General features: G+C 43.6%; 1 protein-coding gene across 1 annotated transcript; it reads left to right on the top strand.

The window, feature by feature from the left end:
- The first annotated feature begins 1,759 nt into the window (after positions 1–1,759).
- On the top strand, positions 1,760–23,768 carry LOC110853216 (proto-oncogene tyrosine-protein kinase ROS). The gene is made up of 29 exons (XM_035854672.1): positions 1,760–2,653; positions 8,726–8,800; positions 8,873–9,187; positions 9,704–10,094; positions 10,350–10,472; positions 10,535–10,817; positions 11,131–11,287; positions 11,415–11,515; positions 11,609–11,793; positions 11,870–12,004; positions 13,279–13,702; positions 13,951–14,530; positions 14,793–15,080; positions 15,144–15,809; positions 15,874–16,137; positions 16,201–16,530; positions 16,602–16,946; positions 17,025–17,277; positions 17,502–17,886; positions 17,955–18,231; positions 18,299–18,605; positions 18,667–18,888; positions 18,950–19,215; positions 19,275–19,340; positions 19,633–20,143; positions 21,081–21,141; positions 21,248–21,382; positions 21,504–21,895; positions 22,354–23,768. Exons 1-29 carry the CDS (start codon positions 2,348–2,350, stop codon positions 22,908–22,910), a joined length of 8,400 nt encoding a protein of 2,799 aa, XP_035710565.1. The 5' UTR covers positions 1,760–2,347; the 3' UTR covers positions 22,911–23,768.

Here is a 23,768-nt window from a genome sequence, read left to right as displayed (position 1 = left end):
TGTAACTTGTGCTCAAAAGTGGCAGCGGAAGCTGTGGGGGCATGTGGGGACATTATCATTGTGGGATAGGGGAAGGAGGGGTTTATATAATATGGCCAGATGATGAGGACATCGAACAACCGTGGGGACATTTTCCCTCTGTCCTTCAGCGGCCACTGCTTGTGCTCCACAATAGACAATTTAGTCGAGGGGGAGCTTCTTACAGAATCACTATCAATCAATTAATTTTCGATTACTTAATAGTAATGTAAACAATGGATCAAAGATGAAACCGATTTTCATACAGGAAGTGTTTTCATTCCTAAAAATTTTAGGCTAAAATTCCGAAAGTTATTGACCTATAGATGGACCATAATTATATTTAACAACCCCTCGTCTTCTCTAATTAACAAGTAAATTAAGCGTATTAACCAATTAACTGGATTAATGAAGTGTCACTTATTTATGTATAATAAATAACAACCTTTCAACTTAATAAACTTTCTCTCCCCAATTAATTAAGTCATAGAATTGAAGGCAATCCGATTAACTACTTGCAATCCAAACAAGAATAAAATCAATGAAAGGAGAATCCTTCAGGAATATTACTTTGTCATGATGCATCCTCTAATCTTCCCAATCCATCAACACGCGTCTTCTGTAGCTGAACTGGACAAGTACATATTTACGCGTGGGAGTCTACACAATTAAATCAAACAAGTTATTCCAGGTGGTTGGTTTTTGGAGGAGGAAATGCAACTGAAAGTGAATCTGCATTATTTTCTCGTCTGGACAAGAAGTAAAGTTGAGACGAAGACTGAAGGAATGGCAACAATTGGGCGTGGGTGCACATGCATCTCGTCCAAAAAAGGAGAGATCTTGCTGAGCCGTTCATCTCCTCGGGTTTAGGAACCACACCCAAAAACAGTCCACCAGCCCAGACTGACCATTCCTTTCTCGAAGCTCTCTTCTTGGTCAAATTCATGGAGAGTTGGTCATCGCCCGGACAGAGGAGTCCAATAAATATCCATCTTTCTCTCGCTCCTATGAATAAAATGGACAAAATAATAATAATACTGCAGCGATGGATTGTGTGTGGGGATGAATTGTTGCGGTGGTGAGGAAATGGGCTAAGTATAGACATCCTGTCTCATCTCCTATACCAGCCAGCCAGCCTCCATTAACACACAAAAATTGTAGCATACTCACCCTTCGTTTTGGATCATTCAGCATAAATGACGCCATGACCCCTGCAAAATTACCACTACGAGGAAAAAGGTCATATTTTCTGAAACAAGTAGAAATTAGTGGACAAACTCTTAATCGTTATCTTTTCCCAATTTTTCAGACATTGATAAGTAGTGAATTTTCTCATGTATGTACAAATTAATGTTGCAGTAAGTGACAAATTGTACACGGTCGACTTAAACAAGAAGGTCTGATTAAGGGATAAATGGAGGCATCTTCTTTCCGAGAGGTACTCACATAACATAATATCCTGCTAATCGTATAATACCCTCCACCACATACTCTCAAAGCTTCGACGATATTCTCTCTCTGGTTCAAAAGTTACGTATTTTCTAGCAATGGTTTAGCTTGGATGGAGGAGTGTTGGCTGCTGTGTCATGATCCCATCATCATCATGGACCAACCAATTCTGTCCTTTACATACATATTTTTCTCCTATCCTCATCTGACTTCAACAATCACCACTAAAACCTATGCATCCATGTGTACCTACTTTTACGAGGCAGTCGTGTTATGAGTCTCACCCTGTTTTCTCCAGTACTGCTTTTGAGACTGGATACGTAACATCACCACCACCACCCAACAATCAGAGACGCTCGTCTCATTCTCCCCACAAATTATCCAACCTCAATAACACACTAAATCACAACATTCCGACAATTCTGGTATCGAAAAGTGACAAGGGAAACTTAATTTATGACGCACATGATTCCTCCTCGTTATCATGATGCGTCTCATCGCGCTGTGTGGTCGGATTATTGCTATATCAGAAAGTAAAAGTTGTGCATAATAAAAATTAAGTTATTACATTGTTTAATCGCGAGGAGTGATCAAGGTTTAGGTTAATTCCCACCGTGTCGAAGTAATAATGCCATAATTACCACTATCTACATACACACATTCTTGCTTGCCATCCTCATTAGCAAGAGATCTCAGTTCTGATACACATATTTAAGACGACAATCAACATGTGAGTGAGCGTTTGTTCAGTGAGACAAAGTTTCTCTTGGTGTGATCCCATCTCGTTATTATGATTTCCTCCTCGTCCTTTTCCGATGTCTCGTTGGAAATGAATCCTCGAGTGGGTGTGGTCGTCTAGATTGTGGTGAATGTGCAAAAAATGTGGAGAACTCGTCCCCGCTTGGTGCAGTCTGCGGTCGGGGTGACGCTGCTGCTGCTGCTGTTTCACGTGGACCAAGGTCACCTCCACCCCCACAACGAGGACAACAACGAGAGCGACAACAACGTTCTGGGGAGAAGGGGGGCAAGTAGTGGTAGTAATAGCAATGACAATGACAATCAACTCGTTCGACGGGAGCGTGGTCACTCGGCGGATGCCTCCACGTCTCAACTCGTCACTAATGTGACCGCCCTGGTGGGGTCGATCGATCGGGGGTGTGCCACCTACTGTGGGGATCAGGTCCAGGTAAAAAAAACGCATTAATTTGGCATCAGGAGATGAAATCTGTGCAAAAGTAGGATGATTTTTTGTGCACATTTGAATCCCACTGGTCCAGCCTGCCAGCCTTTGTTATTTGTTACCTGGCTGTGTGTGGGGGAAGAGAGGGACGACGTGAGCGGAAGTTGGCATTGTCAAACCGTCGTCGTCCTCATCATCATCATCGTGAAACCACTTGTTGCTCAATAATCGCATCACTGCGCTGCACCAACCGCACAAAACTGCGCATTGATCCCAACCACAAAATGGACAACCTTGCTGGGCCATGGATTCATTTATTTATTTCTTCAATATTTACGCCTTTGTCGAGCATTTATATTGACGAAAATTGTGAAAATTATGAAATGTTTGGGCAATGACAAGGAGGATCGTATGTACACATAAAATCTGTCTGGGCTGGCTAATTATTTGAAATTATGATCAAATTAATCGTGACGAGTAGTTGAATAAAATTGGATGGGAATAATAAATAGGTCTGCATCTACGTAATCCACCAATTTCCACACTGTAGTAAATTGAGTGAGTGGGCAGTGGAGCCCAGGGTCGCGGGTAGGTCACACACACACAGAGACACATTTCATTTCATTTCATTTTGTGGCTGGTGGATGGATGAATCAATGAAAATGAAGCCATCCTACATATTTCCCACACATTTATTAGCCAACAAACGACAGTTATGTGATCAGGAGTTGTCAAATTTTGGGTAAATTCTGCTAATCCTACAAAACCGAATACCTATAATTTTTTCTCGGAATCGGAAACATGCTCACATTAATTCAATGAAGCCATCCTGCATATTTCCCACACAATAAGATATGCATATTAGCCAAAACACAGTTGCGATTATTCCGTAAACAAGGAGTTGTCAAATCCTGGGTCGATTCTGCTAATCCTACGAAACCAGGTATAATTTTTCTCGGGATCGGAAACGTGCTGGGTGCACTGTGTCCATACTTTCACTCCATTCATGTGTCCGACCGGTCAGGAGGATTAAAGGACTCTCATTCACAAATTTGTTTAGGTCAATGTCAGATTGTGTCGGTATTCGTTTCTAGCTCTCTCTCAACCTTTGCATTTTCACGTTTTCAGGTAGAAGAATTTCCGTTCATAAAATAAATCCTTGTTTGCTCTTCTCCACTTGACAAACAAAACAAACGACCTGCTAAATCTCTACACAATTCGTAGCATCATATCCCACATTAATCTCCTCGACAAATACGAAGTGAATGAGCCACCCAGCCTACTAGGCAAACAGGACAACCTTACACTGCATACATATTTGGTTGTTGAGAGTCTCAACTTGAGACAAGTTTCATGAATGAATTTCATGAAGAATGTGACTCCTCTTAATAAGAGTGAGACGATGAGACTCGTCTGAAAATAGTAGTATTGATTGAGAAATAAATAGTTGTTCGATTCGTCAATCGGTATTTTTTTATGCATTTGGTTACATTGCGTCATGTACGTTTTTGAGAAAAAGTTAAGAGATGATCCGTCTTCTTGAAGGAGTCATGGGAGGGCGGAAGTGGGGAAGGAAACTCGTCTTCCTGAGGAAAGGTTACATATGCGTGTATTTTATGTGAACACGACAAACACAAGCACGCGTAACAAATCACACATCTTTCTCTCTCTCTTCTCAACAAGTGCTAAGACTTCCGGCTCACAGGAAAATTGTACTTGTAAATTTTGTAACGAAATGCAACCTTTAAATAAGTAAAAGTAAAATCGATAGTTTAAATACGTGAGGGGAACAATGGGTCACAAACAAACCTAATTCTTCTCAATAATCAATCAATGAAATGAACCTAATTCTTATACTCCACCCGACGGAGTCTTATTTTTCCCCCGTCCCTTCATAAATACACATAAATAATCTCAATAATCTCATCCTCTCTCCGGGTGCAATAGTAAATCTTGAAAACGCACCTTTAAGTTAATAATCCGATTATCTCTCTCGTTTGCCTTTGTCCATTCGCAGTATTGTCACATTTTACTATTCGAGTCCATTGAAGCCTTAAGTGCGATGCTACGTGAGGTGAAGAGAGCCCTTCAGATTACATGTGCCCGGCACCATAGGGTCCCTTCCTTCCTTTCCCATACTATTTTACGCTCATCCTCAGGAGGAAGACAACTTCCGATCCCAACAGTCACATGCATACGCGTATGTTCATATATGTACATCCTTGATTTGACTTACTTGGAAGGGTCTGCTGAGAATCTGACTAGCAGACTGCAGCCCTACCCTCCAACCAACAACCAGCCCAATTTCTGAACTTCCTGCCAAACTAAAATTAAGGATCGACCCCTTCCTCTCCCAATATATTAGAAGAACCTCAACTAAAAAATTTACTACTTCTGACACACACAGACTGCAGCGAATTACGACATTATTTATTTCCATTCTGCTGACACGGGGAATTTGGGCTGAGTGTGAATAATACAATGGTCACAAATTTCCATTCATGATGAAACACATAAAAATAGGGGGGAAGAAAATGAGATTTCTTCGTGTAACAGGTGGTTGCACGGCTTTGGTGTCCAACCAACCCACGCTACCGGCATTTGTTACATCCATCGCTCCACAATTTTAAGCGAGATTGGGTTGGCCTTTATTCCTGGAGTTGAAATTAGACTATTTCAATGATGGAAGAGATCACGGCAAAACTGAAGCCAGCACTTTTTTCCCCATTGTCTGCCTGCATCGTCCGTTGTGCTTCTGTGTGTGTTGTTTGAGCTCTGAATGAAATTCCTCCACTTCCGTTACACACAGAACGAGCGAGGGGAGAACAATGGGACGTTTAGTGGACGACGACGAGGACGACAAGTGTATTTTATTCATCGCGAACGAGGGATCCATGCATTTCAATTTCATTAAAGTCAGATCTGCACTTTTTTCCATTCCTGTAACAATTCAATCATATGCAGAAAATTTATGAGTTCTGAATCAAGAAACAAGGCTGTTAACGTAATTTTGGTAAAATTTGTGGATTTTAGGTCTACAGACTTAATTGGAACAATTTGAAATATAAAGTCGAAATTGGTTCAAATATTCCGCATATTTTGGTTTTGTCCACATTTTTCGTTCGCATACTTATCACTTGCTATTTGCATATATAGCGAGTGAGTATAAAAACTGAGGCTATTATGAAACGCGATCTGATCTCTGTGTTGGATTCCACATGGATCTCCCATGTATATAAATAAATTGGGAGAATTAATATGTGCAGGGCAACAAGTCCTCTCCAACCAATTTAACTCTCCAACTAAATCACTACACGCTCATGGCTAACTAAACCCCGTAATGAAGAGTTCAACTTTAGACCCTACATATCCACCAACTCATCTTTTGTTACCATAAAACAATGCTTCAAGTATTATTCGCAAATCCGACTGTCCATTTTTGCATATTTATTTAGATATGCATACCAGACAAAAATGTGTAATGCGCAAAAAAAAACACTTGTATTAGACACCGCAATTCAGAAATTGATACTTAACTTCTGTTACTTAACTGAATTTGAAATTCAATACGGAGCATAATTCTTGATCGGGTGCAATAAATTATTCAGAATTTCAGAGTGATACGTAATAATGCCAAAATAAATGCAGTCCAACATTTTATTGTGCAGCCATGCAGCGCAATTTCTGGACTTTATACACGTATGTAAATATACGTATGTACGTCGATAGCAGACCAGACCACCCACAAAAAAGATCTGCTTTCTCTCAAAATGTCTAAAACAGGGTCCCTTTTACTTTACACACTCTGCGTTTCGTTCTTAATCCCTTGTCGCAAACAATGTCAGCTCTTTTGACTAACAATGGAGGTCTCCCAACGTATGCTCACAGATTTGGACGAAATTAGTGTCAATCGATCACAAATATAATTAGTATGAAATTTGCAAATGGAACTATCTGCCAATGCGCAGGTTTGGCGGAGATATTTGCATAAAAAGAAGAGAAAACGCACCAAAAGGCTGGCATATTTTTCATTTTCCAAATTTCCTGCGCATTTTTCTGCTTTGAATCCAAATATCTTCGCCAAACCTGCGTATTGGCAGATAGTTCCATTTGCAAATTTCATACTAATTATATTTGTGATCGATTGACACTAATTTCGTCCAAATCTGTGAGCATACGTTGGGAGACCTCCATTGTAAGTAACTTTTTTAGAGTAGAGTTATTGAGAAGATTTGTAATTATTTCACAATAAATAATGCACTTGACTCCGAAATTCAAGAAGCCCTTTACGGCTTGTTTATTTTTTTGAATAATCACCCTCCACCCTCTTCCTCGCCCTTAAGATTAGTACATAAATACACTTTCTTAATTTATGCATGCATGTATCTGGTGGCATAATCTCAAGTAAATTTCATAACACAGATAACTACAACCAAGGTGCACACTATGTATACGTAAATATGCTACTTGACTTCCATACAATCTCTCCAAAAATCATTCTCCACTATCCATAAGTTCATAACGGAATATGTAGTAAGGTCAGCGGAAAGGTTATCTTGCTGCTGGTCTCTCGTCCACTTCTTGTTCATCTCCTCCTCCACTCGATGATAAGTTCTCTATTTGGGGTACAAAATCTCAAAATAAAACCAATCCAATATCTGACCCAAAAGTAAAAAAGTAAAGCAATCTTTGTGTGTGAGATTATTTATTGATCTATTTTTGGGCCGCATAAATACACAGAAAATTTTAGAAATACTTACAAATCTCAACACTTTGTGGATTTTAGTTTTGAAACATTTTTTACAAATATTGACACAACTTTGAGAATAACATGAAAATATTCGGTATATGAATGTTGGTAAAAAGGGTTGATTGTGTGTAGCTATGTAATTATTTTAGATTATTCAGGGGAGTTCCACTCCATTGCCCGGCTTGGACTAAATTCCACTTGTTGCTCGTGGGAATAAAGTCCCCTTTTTCTAATAAATAAATAAATGGCGTGTCATCTCAGTCAGTGAGTATTTGTTGTAGGCTGGTAAAATCAAGTCCAGTTTGTAACACAAAATGCACTCTGGCGATGACAATGATGTGCTCCACTGACCCGCCAGCGTGGCTTCTGCTCAACCGGATGTCCTCATCGAACTGGAGAAAAATCCTGTAAAAAATCTTGTCTTCTTGAAAGAAACATCATTGCGAGAAATTTGAAAAAATGATGCATTTCATTCTCTGAACTGGAAAATTTCAAAATTTGTCAGTTTCAAACTCGTCTCATTTTTTTTAGGTATGAGTAAGAAAAGTTTGGTTAGTTTGTGCTGGAGGAAAACAATGAATGAATGAAAACAAAGGCACGAAACCGAAGGGGAAGTGGAAGTTGGGTAGGAAATCTGTTTTTAAAACCGGATGGATTTTGTAAAGTCAAGTGCCTGCCTGCCCTGCCCTTCCTTCCGCTAAAAATCTTGATACGTTCTCGTCTCGCATGTCGTAATCCTAAAATTCAATCCATCCACCCACGGCGACCCTGCCTTCCCTTCAAAAGATAAGAGTATCTGTAGTACACACAGATTGTATTTATCTTATCCAGTATCCGAAGACATTGAGCAGCACCGCCATAAGCAAACTGTGTACATTAAGATATTCAGCCATCGAACCCGCATCCTGATAAAAATCCCAGCTAAGAAATCCGTTTATGTAAGAGTGGAGAGATCTTCTTCCTGGAAAAGACAATGAAATGAGTCATCCCTTCCTATTTTTCACGGCAGACAGAATCAGATCATAAACGTTCCAATTGTTCGTGTGATGACTATGTGTCAGAATTAAGTATGAAAACTGAACTCAAGTTCAACAATTATTTTGAATGCTGATAACGTCTAAGAATTATTAACGAATTCAATTTCTATCAACAAATTTTCGAAACTATTTCAACGTTTTCATAAACTGTTGAAAATGAGTGAAGAAAGATTGAGAAAATAAAATACATCTTTTTCTTCAAAATTTCCACTAAATATGTACTGCGTTCGTGCACGCATATTATGCATATTTAACGCTTTATTTACTGGACTCTTCATTCTATGATTGCAGTACAACGGAATATGCGTCTCGAAAGGATGTGGCGAATGGAAGGCGGCCCTACGCGATGGATGTTTCACTACTTGTGTAAGTCAAAAATGCACAATTTTTTATGCATCCCGTGTCATCCTCCAATTTATTCAAATTTTATTCGATTAGACTGGCGTTATAAACTCGTACCGAGAAAACTACGCCTGTCAACTGGGCTGTTCTCGAGCAGTGGAAGACTACAATTTGCGCTTATCCCGCCTGCTGACCCCACTCGTAGAGCCCCCCGCTCTGCTCTCGTCCTCCTTGACGTCCACCTCCCTCCGCCTCCGTTGGGACGGCGCCCCCCTTCTGCCCCTACTTCCCCCCACCACCTACTCGCTCCAACGGCGAGAGAATGGCGGCCTCTGGGAAACCCTCAACGCCTCCCCCACCAACGCCACCAACTTCTCCGTCATCAATCTGAGACCGTACTCGGTCTACCAGGTGAGATTTTACTATTTATGTTTTACTATTTTTATTACTGGATCAAATCACTTTGTAAATGCCGACACGGTGAAAATCGAGGTGTTGATCTCTGCATTGTTCATAAATCACTCTCGTTGTGCGGCGCATCTGTCAAGTCATGATTTATAATAATAATAATAATCGATAATCAGTGAGTCCATCAATCAGTCCGTTTGGCATCAAGCACACTTTTTAGCCTGAACCAGGGCTTACGTAATCGTCATGTCAGTCCGTCAGTCTTTCGAAGAAGGTGACCGATTGACTTCGAACTTTTGTCGATACACATACTAGACAAAGTTGAGAAACGAGTTTGAAGATGGGCGAAATGCGCTTGACCGGTGGGGGTCATCTAGATGGGTGGGATATTATGCACCAAAATAATTTTATAGAAAACTCGTGACAAATATAGGTTAGCTTTACTAGTAAATCCTGGTTCGGGCTAAGCAAAGTTATATTGATAGGTTTTCATATTTATGCATCATCTCTCCTCCGCAGTTCCGCGTGGGGTGGATTTTGGCCTCTGACCACGCCCCGCTCTACTCCCGGGAGAGCAACGCGATGCAAACGCTGGCGGACGGGTTGCCCTCTGCCCCCGCCGTGACGAGCATCCAGCCCATTAGCAACACCAGCGTGGCCATCACGTGGAGCCCACCCTCCGCCCCAAACGGACAACTGGTCGCTTATCGTCTCCGACTGCGACCGCATGGCGGCTTGGCGGTGATCAAGGAGTTGCCAGCATCACAGAAACCACGTGGCTACACTTTCTCCGGCCTGCTCCCCACGACCAACTACTCACTCGCTCTCTTTGCGGTCAACTTGGAGGGCGAAGGGGAAGCCAGCCAGGTCACCTTCGTCACGCCACAGTCAGTTGGACCGTTGTCAAATGGTGAGCAGCTTTCTTCACTAGACGAAAAATTCTTAGAATCGGGACCCAAACCATGTTCAACCCAGATTATTTTTGACCACCTCAGTTTGAAAGACCAACTCTTTATGAATAATATTTACTGCGGCACTTACGCAAAATTCGTAGGCTTGGTCTCAAACTGAACTGGTCAAAAAATAACTTGGGTTGAACATGGTTTGTGTCCTCATTGTTAGAAAAATTAAATTTTGCTAATATTTTATGCGCAAATTTGTCCAGAAATTTCCAAGAGTCCGGAAGCCCGTCTGATAATTCAGGGGGCGAAAGACGTCTACATCCAACCACTCGACTTGCTCATGGAACCCAGCAGCCCCTTCTTCACGTCCCCACAAAATGTAACAGGTTCGTGATTCTTGTCTGTTTTTTAACTCATTACATATGCATGAATATTAATATTAATGCAGGAATTGATGTCCATGTCAAACGAGGCTGGGTTTTTGTGGCCACGTCGGACGGAGAAATCCGTCGTATTTCCCTCCACCGGACTGGGAATGAGAGTGCCGTGACGGTGATCATGACGAAGGACCTGCTCGACCTGGCCGTCGCTCACCTTTCCGTTGACTGGCTGCACGACAAGCTCTACATCGTGGGGAAGAAGAAGCGAGGGATCAGTTCGGGCTGGGTCATCAAACGATGCGACCTGCAGGGGCGGGCCCTCACCACGATCTACTCAAAGATGCCCACGAGGTGAGTGTAGTGTTTCGTTTTGCACGTCCAAACTACTTTTGGACTGGACACCGTCGAAAAGTGTCTAAAATGATGTACAAAAGCGTCCAATATTTTGGTGTGCAATACGATGAGATTTGCGAATTATCGAAATATTAGATAATGAACTTGTAACATTTTGCCCCATTTTCTATTTCGGACATTTTTGGAAATTTTTTTGACGTCCAAAATTAGTTAAAACCGGGTTTGGACCACTGTTTTGGACAGTGACCAAAACCACAGCGAAAACCTTGGGTGAGTGACCCAACACGTCTAAATTATTTTTCGTATGCAGACCGCTGCACTTTGCGGCCGACCCATTCACGGGCTACTTGTACTGGGTTTCGCCCGCCTCGCCGCACAGTGCGGGTGGGCTGTACAAGTTGGACCTGATTTCCGACCGATTTCCCGGAGTGTACCCAACGCCACCCCTTCAGGCGCAGGCCGTCATGGTAAGTTCATTCACTAACAAGATTTACAACGTCACTGCCACGATGCAGAACTTTTTTCACGGACACCGAGTATGTTTGTACCACGTAGCGCCCTATTTATTCATGTTTTTGTTGGAAATAATAATAGGAGGAGAGTGAGCTGGGACCCTTCGCCCTCGACGTGGCCAACTACCGCATCCTCATCATCCACAAGGGACGCAACAAAGTCCTCTCCGTCTCACTCGATGGGTAAGTTCCACAATTTCCGCAAATTCCATGAATAAATTCACCCAATTTGTCGTCACAATTGAAAACTCGTCGTGTCCTTTCCTTTTTGTGCAGCGACATTTCCAACATTCGTGAGAACACACAAAGTCCGCAGTGGTCCGACGCCGTGTCGCTGTCACTTTACAACGGCGTCTTATTTTGGACCACGACCACGTCCGTCGTGACGGAGGAGTACAACACCGTTGCAAATATTTACTACCAGAACAGCTACGACGTCCCGAAATCCCTACAACCACTCGGTACGAAATTTTTATAAATGGCTCTCTCCGTCTCTCTTATCAAAATAATTAATTTACCCCCGCTTTTGTATTGCAGGAAGCCTGTTGGTCCTGCACTCCTCCGCCCAGCCGACCCCCATCCCAATGGCGGCACCTCAACAACTGCAAGTGTTATATGGACAGACACGTGCTCGAATCACGTGGCGTCCACCGCCACCCATTTCCGCCCTAGGTAACCTCTTTCTCGACACCGTTATCGAACTTAACCTTATCATCCCACACTATTATCCGTACCGGCAACCCTACCTCACCGAGGATAGCGATCCATAAAATATACATGAAAACTTTGCATCAAAAAAACTTCCAAAATTCCATCCATCATAATTTTTGTTCAATCCTTAATTACATTCTTCTTGTTAGTGGTGATACCATTTTGTGATTCTCGTGTACTTGCACTGAAAATATTTACGACGGAGATGAGAACTTATTGATTGGTGCATGAATCCATTTTGACAAATCTTACTCATTAATACAAACAAAAATAGGCAGCTGAATAATTATTTTATTTATATGCTTAAGAAATACTTGATTTTACTCAGTCGGTTGAGCAGAGGAGGCTACATACTTACTTTAATTTTATAATAGTACACAAGTCGAGTTGATAAGTACATAATTTTTGACGAGGAAGCAATTTCGAGAGGAGGACAGCAGGCAGCGTCTGCATGGTTCAAAAATTGCTTCATCTTAATGATGAGGTAGTAACCTTTGCCCCCTTAATTTCCAACGACCACCACCAACCACACGACCCAAGATAACTGGTTGTCTTGTGTTGCTCGACTTGGATGGATGTCAACTCGACACTTTTCCCTTCAAAGTCCAGAGCAAAATAATAAATTATTCAATCTGCTTCATGATTCCTCTCTGGCAAGAGAAAGAAAGAAACCCTCATCAGCAGAATAACTTAGTTGCCAATTAACTTAACTACATACATATTTAGATAGATAACAGTACAACAATTAATCAGCAATATAAATAAATATGCAAAGTATATATCAATCAGTTTTCTAGTAAATATGCTGCTAAAGGATGCAATCATTATGTCAAAATGTTGTGGAAAACAAGTATCAGGAAACAAACAAGCTGAATAAGAATAAAATTCGATGCAAAAATGTGGAGAAGAAGTGGAATAATAAAATAAGAAGAAAATATGGTCTAAAACCCCACTAAATTTCTTGCTCTCTTAAATTTCTCATAATGGAAAAGCATACCTGTGCACATGTAATAAAAAGCCGTCCGCCATTTATTCCGTAAGAACCTTAGTTAAAAAAAGAGCGTCGACAAGGTGACCCTGTAGGCCCACGACCCACCCACTAACCCACCCCTTGAAATACATAAGACTTATTGTGCACAGGTAGGCTTCTCTTGCTGAACTCCTTTTTCCCCTCTTTTCCACCCCTTTCTAAATACTTACCTGTGTTACAAAGCAACTCTTATTGTGATTTCAAGGGGTTGGAGCCTGGGCAGAGTGGGTCTACACTCTCCGACTCTCCGATAACCGCTCCTTCACCAACATCACCACCACCGACTTCACCGTCGACACGCTGCGACCCTCCACCTTCTACTCCGTCCAGGTCGCGGCATACTCTCCCACCGGAAGAGGACCCATGTCGCAGCCGAATCGGGGGAAAACCCTGAGTCGTACGGCCTACAATATCTCTCTCATTTGGGGCTCGGGTGAAGGTCTCTACACCACGGACACGCTGGGAGAGGATGTCACCTTGCTGACCTCAACGGGAGTCACCACGTGGTCACAGCAAGCCACGAAACTTCCCAGGATCCCGGTCGTCACGTCGAATACGATGAGTTCTCTGACCTGGTTCGAGTCCACGGTCTTTTATGCGCTCAGCAACGGGAGCGTATTTATCTACGTGTAAGTATTATAAATACATAAATGCAGTCTCATTTAGACCGAGTCAGATTGCTGGTAATAATTGACCACTACAACTTTTATGGTTTTCTACACATTTTGCTCAACTTGATTCCTAATTTTGCATATTTTACGTGTGCGCAAAATATCGAGTCGATTGGATAAGTTTTATGAGCGTAATCGATAGACAGGCAGACAGGTAACCATCCATAAGTCCTGACTCGGGCTAAAAATGTATATAAATATTGCAGTGGACGGGACGAGTCCTCTTCAAAAGTCTCCATGGTCAAAGATATCGATACTGTTGGGGGAACGATTGGGGGAACCGGAGTGTCGCTCATTTCCGGAATTTCCTTCGCCCAGTCGATCGCCTTCGACTACATCGGTCAACGCTTGTACTGGTCGAACCCAAAAGTGCAGACGATCTACCGCTGTGCTCTGACCACGTTGATCACGACGAACACGACGTCCTGCCAAACGAGGGAACCCCTCCAAGTGGTCACGATGGCGAGGGAGATTGCGGTCGATTCGTACAAAGGCCTCCTCCTCTGGAGTACTGGTCATTCGATCGAAATGTCCCGAATGAACGGATACGCGCACGGGACGCTCGTTCAGAACGGGCTCTTTTCTGGGAAGCAAATCATGGGGATGACGTTGGATACGGAGCAGTCGAGAATTTATTGGATAACTCGGTCCGCCTCGGGCTCCAGTCTCCAACGGCTGCAGTACAACATTCGGGGGGCGCAGATGCCCATGGTCATCGCCAACTTTGAGGACACCTCCATCACAGGACCAATTCGATACTTTAATGACAGGCTCCTATGGCTCCAGGTGACTAATGATAAATATATTTCAATTCAACCATGCAATGTTTCGCGTGCAACGTAACCACTTGCAAGAAAGTGGTTTCTTGCAGCTATTTTGACCTGCAAGAAATGCAAGCAAAATAAACTACTGTTGACTGTAATTTCTTGCACCTTGCATTTCTTGGTATGCAGTGAAAGAAATGTAGTTAGGAAGCACCCAATCAACGAAATAGTGCAATTCGCAATTATATCAACTTAAAACTCACAATATGTTTTAAATCCTACAGGGATCGTCGGAAGCCGTAATAACGGACCTTTACGGCCAAGGTAAATCCTCCCTCAGACTCGCCACGATTCCGAACATTACAAATGTGCACGTGAAGGATCAAGGTTCCCTCAAGTACCCCGGCGGCCTCGCAAAGTCCAGAGTGAACGTGAATCCTGACCCTGTCTCAAAATGGTCCATCGACATTTCCGGCCAATGGAACAATTTCACCCTCTCCTGGCTGCCCGTCAACAATACAAACTATGGCAAAGTTTTGTATGAAGTTATCGTCGAGGGCGTCATTTCACGAGTAAAATTCAAAATAATTAATTTAAATTAAATACACAATTTAATTATAATTAAAATTCTTCAGATAACGGAGCATCCCAACATCACGATTGACAACACGTCTCCCCTCTTCACCCCATATTCTGAACTGTCCATCTCCATTACGGCGTTGACTTATTGGTCCTCTGCGAAAGCGACGCTGGCCAAGAAACGCGTCCCACCCGCGAAACCCTCCGCTCCACGACACCCCCGCGTCTACTCGTCCCCGTCCTCACAGTTTCCATACGTTTCCACGCTCCGGAGCAATCTCACCCAGTCCGTGGAACTCCGCTGGGACGCACCCACCTCGCCCAACGGCGTCATCCTCGGCTACATCGTGTCCTGCGGGAACAAAAAGGGGGTCAAAGGGGTAGCGGACAGCAACTGCATTTGCGACGTTGATCTGGATTCCCTTTCCTGCCGGCTGAGACCGTCGTCCACCCTGCAACTCGACCAGTTCCAGTTCAGCGTGCAGGCCTACAACAGTGCAGGTGCTGGGCCTGGGTCTAAGCAGGTGGGGGCTTCGTCGTCTGGCCACGTGGCTTCCCGTCTCCTTCTCACGTGTCCGGACAAACTGGAACTTTTGGACGTGGACAGAAACGCCAAGGTGGGAATCAGCCTGGGATACGTGGCTCCCATTTCGGCCGGATTTTTGGGGGTGGACAACGCCATTTATTGGTTCAATGAGGGGCAGGATCTCATGGTGGCAAAGGTGCGGTTAAAATCAGCTACTTTCTGAAGGTGTCCATGTGTAAATATGACGCGTGATTTTTTAGATGGACGGATCTCCCGGATACAACAAGTCTCGCCTACTCTCACTTTCCGGGGGCTGGGAAACCTCACACTTGACGATGGACTGGATCGGACGGCGTCTTTACTGGGCAGTCGAGTCTGTTAGTAGCGGTTCAGGTGTGGGGATTAAAGCCTCCCAGCACGAATTCAAGTACGGGATCATGTGCTTCGACCTGGCCGAGATGGAAGGACATCGTAGCGGTCACGGGAATAAGATGAGCAGACAGCAGCAAAACTACGCGCCATCGGTACGGCTTTACTTTTACGGTAAATTAGACTTTTGCCTAAACTTTAGACCATGTTTTTCACAGATTGTGATCCACTCGAAGACGTCTATCCGCTCGGTGGCCTTCAACCCGTTCCGCAATGCGCTGTACTGGACGACTTCAAAACGGTTTGGAGCCACCACGCTGTACACGGCCGAGGGTCGCGACAATTTTACGGTTCGACCATTCCTGTCCAGATCACTTCCAGAGGACTCCACCTCCTCGCTCTGCAACTGCTCACACGTCGTCATTTCCGGTGACCCCGTGGCATTCGACCCTTCCAGATATTCAGCCTCCATCCCAAGAGCGGTTCTCTTCTTGGGACAGGACGGCGTTATTTGGGCAGCCGACGAGACGGGCTGCACGTGTCTCAAGGTGACATTTCCGTCAGAAATAATACCACGTGACGGCCAGAATTCTAATTTCAATTCTAAATATTTTTACAGATCGCCAACACAACCCACGCCTCCCTGAGGTCGTCGACCACTTCTCCCTCGACGGACACCACGATCGTGGCTTTAGCTGGTGACGCGTCCCACATTTACTGGTCTGGTGGTCGGGGTTATGTGACGGCTCTGCAGAAGCATGGGAATGAGACAGTGGTGACCACTTTGGTTCATTCCGGGGTGCGAGAAGTGCGTCCTTTCGGTCCAACGGCGCAACCTTTTCCAGGCCAGGAATGTCTAATTCCGAGAAGAATGGTGCCCGAGGAGCCGTTGCTGTTCAACCACTCCTCCCACTCGCTCCATCTCGACCTTCCGCTTGGAATCAGTGTCAACTGCTCAATGGAGGTACGAATAGGCTCATTTAATTTAATTTACATTTACATGCAGTGACTGGTACTAATATTTGTTGTATATTATGTGCAGGACCTGTCCCTGCCAACTCCACAGTACGCCGTGTACTACGGAACAGTGGACGAGACTCTCATTTCCAAATGCACCCCGACAAGCTCCTCCCACTGTAAAGTGGTCCACACGAGGGAAAAGTCCCTCCACATCACAGACCTCCATCCTTACACGACCTACACCGTCTTCGTCACACTGACCAACGCCTACTCTACAAGAGCCGGCCTTCCGCCCCTTCTCTGCACCCCAATCATGCTCAGAACTGCTCCTGGAGGTAACGCTGAAAAATATTTACCACCGCTTATTAACATTTAGTGTTTCATTTATTACGAGTTTACTGCATGAACTGTAGCGTCGGGAAGTAGTTTCTTTCGCTGTGCATTTCTTGCAGGTCAAAATAGCTGCAAGTCTGCTAGAAACCACTTTTTTGCCGCGATTGTTGCAAGTGGTTACTTTCCACCTGAAACACTGGTGACGTTTAATGACTATTTTTTACAGCTCCGATGCCACCGGACCTGCCCTCGCTCCAACCTCTCACGCCCACCTCGGTCCGTGTCGAATGGACAAAACCTCTGAAGCTGAACGGTGAGAAAGTGTGGTACGAAGTTCACTGGGCGACGGGTGATTCGTCCTCCTCCGCAAAATGGGCCGAAACCGAGTCTACCCGACTGGCCACGATGACCACTGACCTCCATGACCTCGCCCCCTCGACCAACTACACGATTTGGGTGAGAGCCTTCTCAGAAAAGGGGGACGCCTTCTCCGACTCGCCCAAAAAGAGCGTGGTCACTTTCCCACTTCCAGGAAACGTGAGTCTCATCAAAGCCACACCACATGAACTGCAGCTGAGATGGGTGCCTCCTGGAGATAACACCATCATCATGTAAGTGAAGGATAACGAGGGATGATGATAACCTGATCATGATAACATCTTATCTTGCTCATCCTCAGGCACCAACTCCTTCATCGCGAGGCTTCCTCCCTCCTCTGGACGGAGACGCGCATGGAAAACTTCACCATTCCGGGACGAGCGTACAATTGGACTTTGAGTCGACTGAAACCCAAAAGTTTGTACATTGTCCGACTCCGCACGTGGTTTTCAGGGGACCCGTCCTCACCCTTCATCCACCCCGCAAAAGCTCCCTTCCACTTTGAAACCAAGGCGGATAAGCCGTCCCCACCACCCGGGGCGCCCATCGCGAGAGGAATTGGCAAGGCCTTGTACGAGGTAAAGTAAATTCCTGATATCCAATGTTTCGCATGGATAAAACCTTATCTAAATAATTGATGTGCAGGTCGAATGGAAAGCTGCAGATGAAAACGGAGCCGTAATTGAAGCTTATTCCTTGGAAGCTCGCCTCGTGTACAGCCACGCCACGACGGATCGTGACCAATCAGCCAATGTCACGACCACCATGAGCATACTTATATCCTCAACTCCATCACCCTCACTGTCTCCAGCCACGATAAGCACAACCGGGCGAAGGAGAGTGGTCAAGAAGCGGGATGTGGGTGGTGATGGTGGCGCAGCGGAGAAGAGGGTCGCGTCATCCCACCTCTTTGCTGGAGGTTACGACTGGAATCAAGTCTACTCTGGAAAAGGTACTATTTTTTGGATGAAATTGAAATATTAAATACTTATGAAATTGGATTTTCTATGTAGAAACGCGCTGGGTGGTGGAAGGTCTCGACTTGAAAAGCTATTACAACTTTCGCGTCCGAGCCAAAAACAGTTACGGATGGGGTTCGTACTCGAATGAGAGCGAGGTCGTCTCCTTGGCCGAGCTAACTCTCGTCGCGGAACCGCAAGGAGTCGGCGTCATCATCGGAATAATTTTCTTGTCCTCCTTCATCCTCGGACTCTTCGCGCTCCTCTTCATTCTCGGTAAGTCCGATAATAATCTCGGTCAAAAACAGTTAATGACGAGTAATTTGCATGTTCTCAGTGTACCGTCGCCGCCTGTCTGAAAAGCCCTCGCTCCACGGAAGTCATCACGCTTCGGAGCGACGTGAAGTTGAGCTGGCCACGCTGCGAGAACTTCCCGGAGGTTCGTCCTTCATCCACCAGAACAATCTCCTCTACTCGACGGGACATCACCACCAGACTGCAGCGGCCGACTTGCTCCTTGACCTCGACCTCGCCGGCATCCCCAAAGTCAATTGGCATCAAATCATTGTCACCAAATTTCTTGGGAGCGGAGCTTTCGGCGAGGTAAGGACAATGTGATCTGGTTTCTGACCCAGAAATATTAAGGGTGCATGTACTTGTAGGTTTACGAAGGCATCGCTGCAAATTTGGGGGGACATGGAGATCCAGAAATACGTGTGGCCATCAAGGTATAGTTATATTCGTTCAATTACTTAATTTTATTTGGGGGACTTTTAACAATATGTAGACACAAAATGTGAACCCAAAACATTCAAAAATTAATACTAATTGTAAACCGTTTGTCAAGAGGAGAATTTATTTATGTTTCTGGAAAATGTGTTAGTGAACTTATGTATTGTTTTATTGGAAATATGACACCAACTAAACCTGCATGGGCATCAAATTAATCCCGTTATCAAACCCCCACCTTTAAAAGCCTTGCTTTCTCGCTTATATAAACCAACATTTATCTATTTCTAGACCCTCCGCAAAGGCGCAAATTCCCTGGAAAAACAAGAATTTATCCAGGAAGCCAAACTGATGGCGCAGTTTCGCCACCCGCACATCATTCAATTGATGGGCCTCTGCATAGACACGGACCCGTGCTACCTCCTCCTTGAACTGATGGGTGAGGGTGACCTGCTCTCCTACCTCCGGTCAAATCGACCCTCTCACGGAGGTCAGCAAACCACCACGCCCATCACGCACGACGACCTCACGACGACGACGAGTGTCCCCCCTCCACTCAATTTGGCCGACCTTTTGAGAATGTGCGTGGACGTGGCGAAGGGCTGCGTCTATCTCGAAGACTTGCATTTTGTCCACAGAGACATCGCAGCGAGGAATTGTTTAGTCAGTTTTGTGTCGGAAGGGAGTAGCGCTGGGGGCGACGAGAGAAGGCTCAGGGTCGTCAAAATCGGAGACTTCGGTCTGGCCAGAGATATTTATAGGAACGACTACTACAGGAAGGATGGGGAGGGGTTGTTACCAGGTATGAGCAGATAGGATAAGTACTCATCATCTCAAATACAAATGGAACATACGACTCGATTCATCACTAAAATCGTCAAAATAAAAGCAGTTTTAATCATTTCCCGTCTCTGGGAATTTATTTAAATATTCTGATGGGGATGACGATTCCCACTGAGTTATGTTTTTGTGTGGGTGAATTTAGTGGGTGTGGCACTTGGTGGAAATGTGGGTGGATATGTTAGAATTGTAGGTTGCACAATAAATGTAATTGAAACAGGACACTTGGTTTCAGTTGAAGTCAATATATTTTACATTAGGAAAATTGAGACGAATTATAATTGTGTTGGTCAGAAAGATAATGAATTTGAGTCAAAATAGATAAAAGTACATTGAATGAGAGAGGCTCAAGACTGACAAGAAATCACATAAGAGAATCACCCGAGAATGGGTATTGCACCCTTATTTATAGTTTTAGTGAATGAGGAAAAAGGTGCACGAAAATTAGTGTACATAAATAGACTTCGTGGAAACATGTTACAAAACTTGGTTCATGGAAAGAAAAAAGGTTCACTTAATTGTTAAATTAACTTAACCAAAATTGTTGTGCGTCAGCAAGTTAAATGCATTAAGATTATAGAATGTTGAACTTGAATGATAATTTTACAAAAATGACAAACTGAACATATTCTGCCCCGACAAATTTGTAGAGCAGGTTGTTGCCAATTAAAAAAATATATACTCTAGATTTTAACACTTTTTTAAGGAATCTTAAATTTAAGAAGTTTTCAGAATTTAATTGGAATTCATCAAAACTTACTGATTAAGTGATTACACATTTGTCATGTAGACTTTTAAAATGAGTTCTCAGAGGCGAGAAATAATTAAAAATGCATTGATTTTGACAGTCATCGCGTCCAACGTTAACCATTGAACTTAATTAACTTCATGCATTTTAGTGCGTTGGATGGCTCCTGAATCTCTCGTGGACGGAATTTTCACCACGCAGACGGACGTCTGGTAAATGGTTTTAATTATTTTGTATTGAGATTAATTGGGCATTTAATTACAAAGCATGCAGCAGCAGAGCAATGTACTAAATATTTTATGAAATATGGATTTGCAGGGCGTTTGGTGTCCTCCTCTGGGAAATAATGACGCTTGGTCAGCAACCATACCCCGCACGGTCAAATGTCGACGTGCTCAACTATGTCCGAGGTGGCGGAAGGCTTCAACGGCCACCACATTGTCCGCACATCCTGTAAGTCTAAAAAAAATAGTGTAAAAAAACACTTTATTGCATTTATTTCTTGCAAACGATTACTTGCACCCGAAACAAAAGAGCAAAAACACTGAAATTCATCGCTATGTCCATTTTTCAGTGGAAACCTAATGCTCCAATGTTGGGAATATGCTCCGGAAAATCGTCCCTCTTTCAAGGACTGTCTCTCCCAACTGGAACTGATTCTGGGCGACTTCCACCTGGAATCTGGTCGCGTCTCGTTCCCACCTTTGCACGACATCCACTTTGATCCCTACTCGTATTCTGAGGGTGGAGCTGGTGGTGGTGGTACACACTACGCGTCCCCACAACATCACCTCCGTTCTGAGGACAACGGTCCAGATTCTGTCTTCCCAGACGACGAAGGTGACGATCTTCATCGCCATCATCATCATAATTGTCATCATCATCGGAGGATCCCCAATTATTTGGAAGTCTTGAGTGAAGAAGAGTTATCCTCGCAACGGGGCTCAATTTCACTAACTGATCAAGGTATGCAAAAAATTGGGGTTGACCAACTAGGGTTCGCTGTGGTTTTAATTAACCACTGTCCAAAACCGATTTGAACTAGTTTTGGACACCGAATTTTGGACGTCAAAAATGTTCAAAAGAGAAACTAGGGCAAAATTTAACAAATGCTTCAATGTTTCCATTGACCGATGAGTATTTTGGTACATAATATCACATGGTTTAAAAATTTTCTTAATTCCTCATAAGAAAACATGGTAAAACAAACGCTTTTCCAAATTTAGTGGTATTACAGATCAACCCAAATGCTCAAAATTTTTAATGGGAGATTAAATATCTGTGCATAGATTTGCAAAAAGTCGATAATTAAGAACTTGTAACATTTTGTCCCATTTTCCAATGTTGGACAGTTTTGGATGTCCAAAACGAAGTACTGATCCAAGAAAAATTCCTACTACTTATCGATCCAATTAATTTTCCAGGGTACGAAATCCCTCTACCGAAACGTCCCCCACGCTCCTCCTCATCTCACCCATCCACCGCCTCCTTCGGCCTCCCTTCACCTCCCCCATCCTACTGGAACGCTGAAACATTACCCCTCCGACAGCAGCAGCTTCCACGCCCCCAATATCGCAACCTCCTCGCCTCCTCCACCTCAGAAGACGCGGACGTCGAGGAGGACGAAGATCGTCACGAGGACCACCAGCAGCCCACCTGCTCCATCCCGCACCACTACTTTTCCAACAATATGATGGGACGCCCCACCCACTTGAGGGGACTTCCCTGCCAATACGTCGACCCATCCCCTGGGGAACGCCGTTCAACCGACAATCCGACTCCCGCAATGACCACGCTATTTAACAATCACACCTACGCCGCCCAACATCTCAACGGAGGGATGATGAATGGTGGGGGCAGCTCTTCCACGAGGTCCGGAAGTGGTGGGAGTGACGGAACTCTGCTCCACTATTCCCACACCAACAACAACAATCATCACAACCAACCCCCCAAAAAAACCAAGGCACATTCCGCCGCTTGACGTAACGACGCCACGAATCTCACGCCAATAAAAAACTATTAAGAATCAACCAATACCAATCACAGTCAGTAATCATCATCACAAGTAGAATTTAGTTTAGTAGCGTAGTTAGTTCCATATTTATTATTGCTAGTAAGTAACGTACATATATTTGTACACGTATAAAACAGTACCGCATCGTTGTGTTCATGATTGTTCCTTTTACATAGTTTCATATATTTGACCCATAATGTGGTTGATTTTACTAAATGTTATACTCATTCCGCAGGCAGCTATTTCTGAATGTATTGCGATTTTAAAGAACTGGACAGGGAGAAGAAGATGTAACCTAATGTATAAACTGTTAAATATTATTAATCTTTATAAATTCGAAGATTAAGTTGTAGTGGAAAGTGATGATCAACATTTAATTTCTGAATTCCGTTACGACCTATTTCCTCCGTGGTTTGATCCTTGTTCCCAACATTAAAATAGTTACATATAAAAATACTTGGAGAGTCAAGTGCACAACCACTACTGGTAAATTTCTATATGTGAGTAATAAAATAATGGATAAGCGCAACCAAGCTTGGCCACACCATAAAATTCAATGCAATTACTATAACGCGTTCGTTCTCCCCTGATTACTCAATTTCCATTTAATGGCTACGATTATGCCCAATTTTGTATTGTCAATATAATTAAGGTAATTTATAATTAGTCACTCAGGGCTATTATTATATACTAAATGATTAATTACTGTGTAGTATCAAATGATAAAGTTATGTAGAGCGCGTAAATGCAATTATCAATGCAATTTTTGACTGATTAAATTATTAGAAAAGGTAAATAAATAAGTCACATTTTGACCAAAAATTA

The sequence above is a fragment of the Folsomia candida genome, unplaced genomic scaffold (assembly GCF_002217175.1).
Source record: "Folsomia candida strain VU population unplaced genomic scaffold, ASM221717v1 Fcan01_Sc008, whole genome shotgun sequence".
Taxonomy (NCBI): Eukaryota; Metazoa; Arthropoda; class Collembola; order Entomobryomorpha; family Isotomidae; genus Folsomia; species Folsomia candida.
Note: the sequence above shows the minus strand (reverse complement) of the source record. Positions and strands in the feature narration are given on the sequence as shown.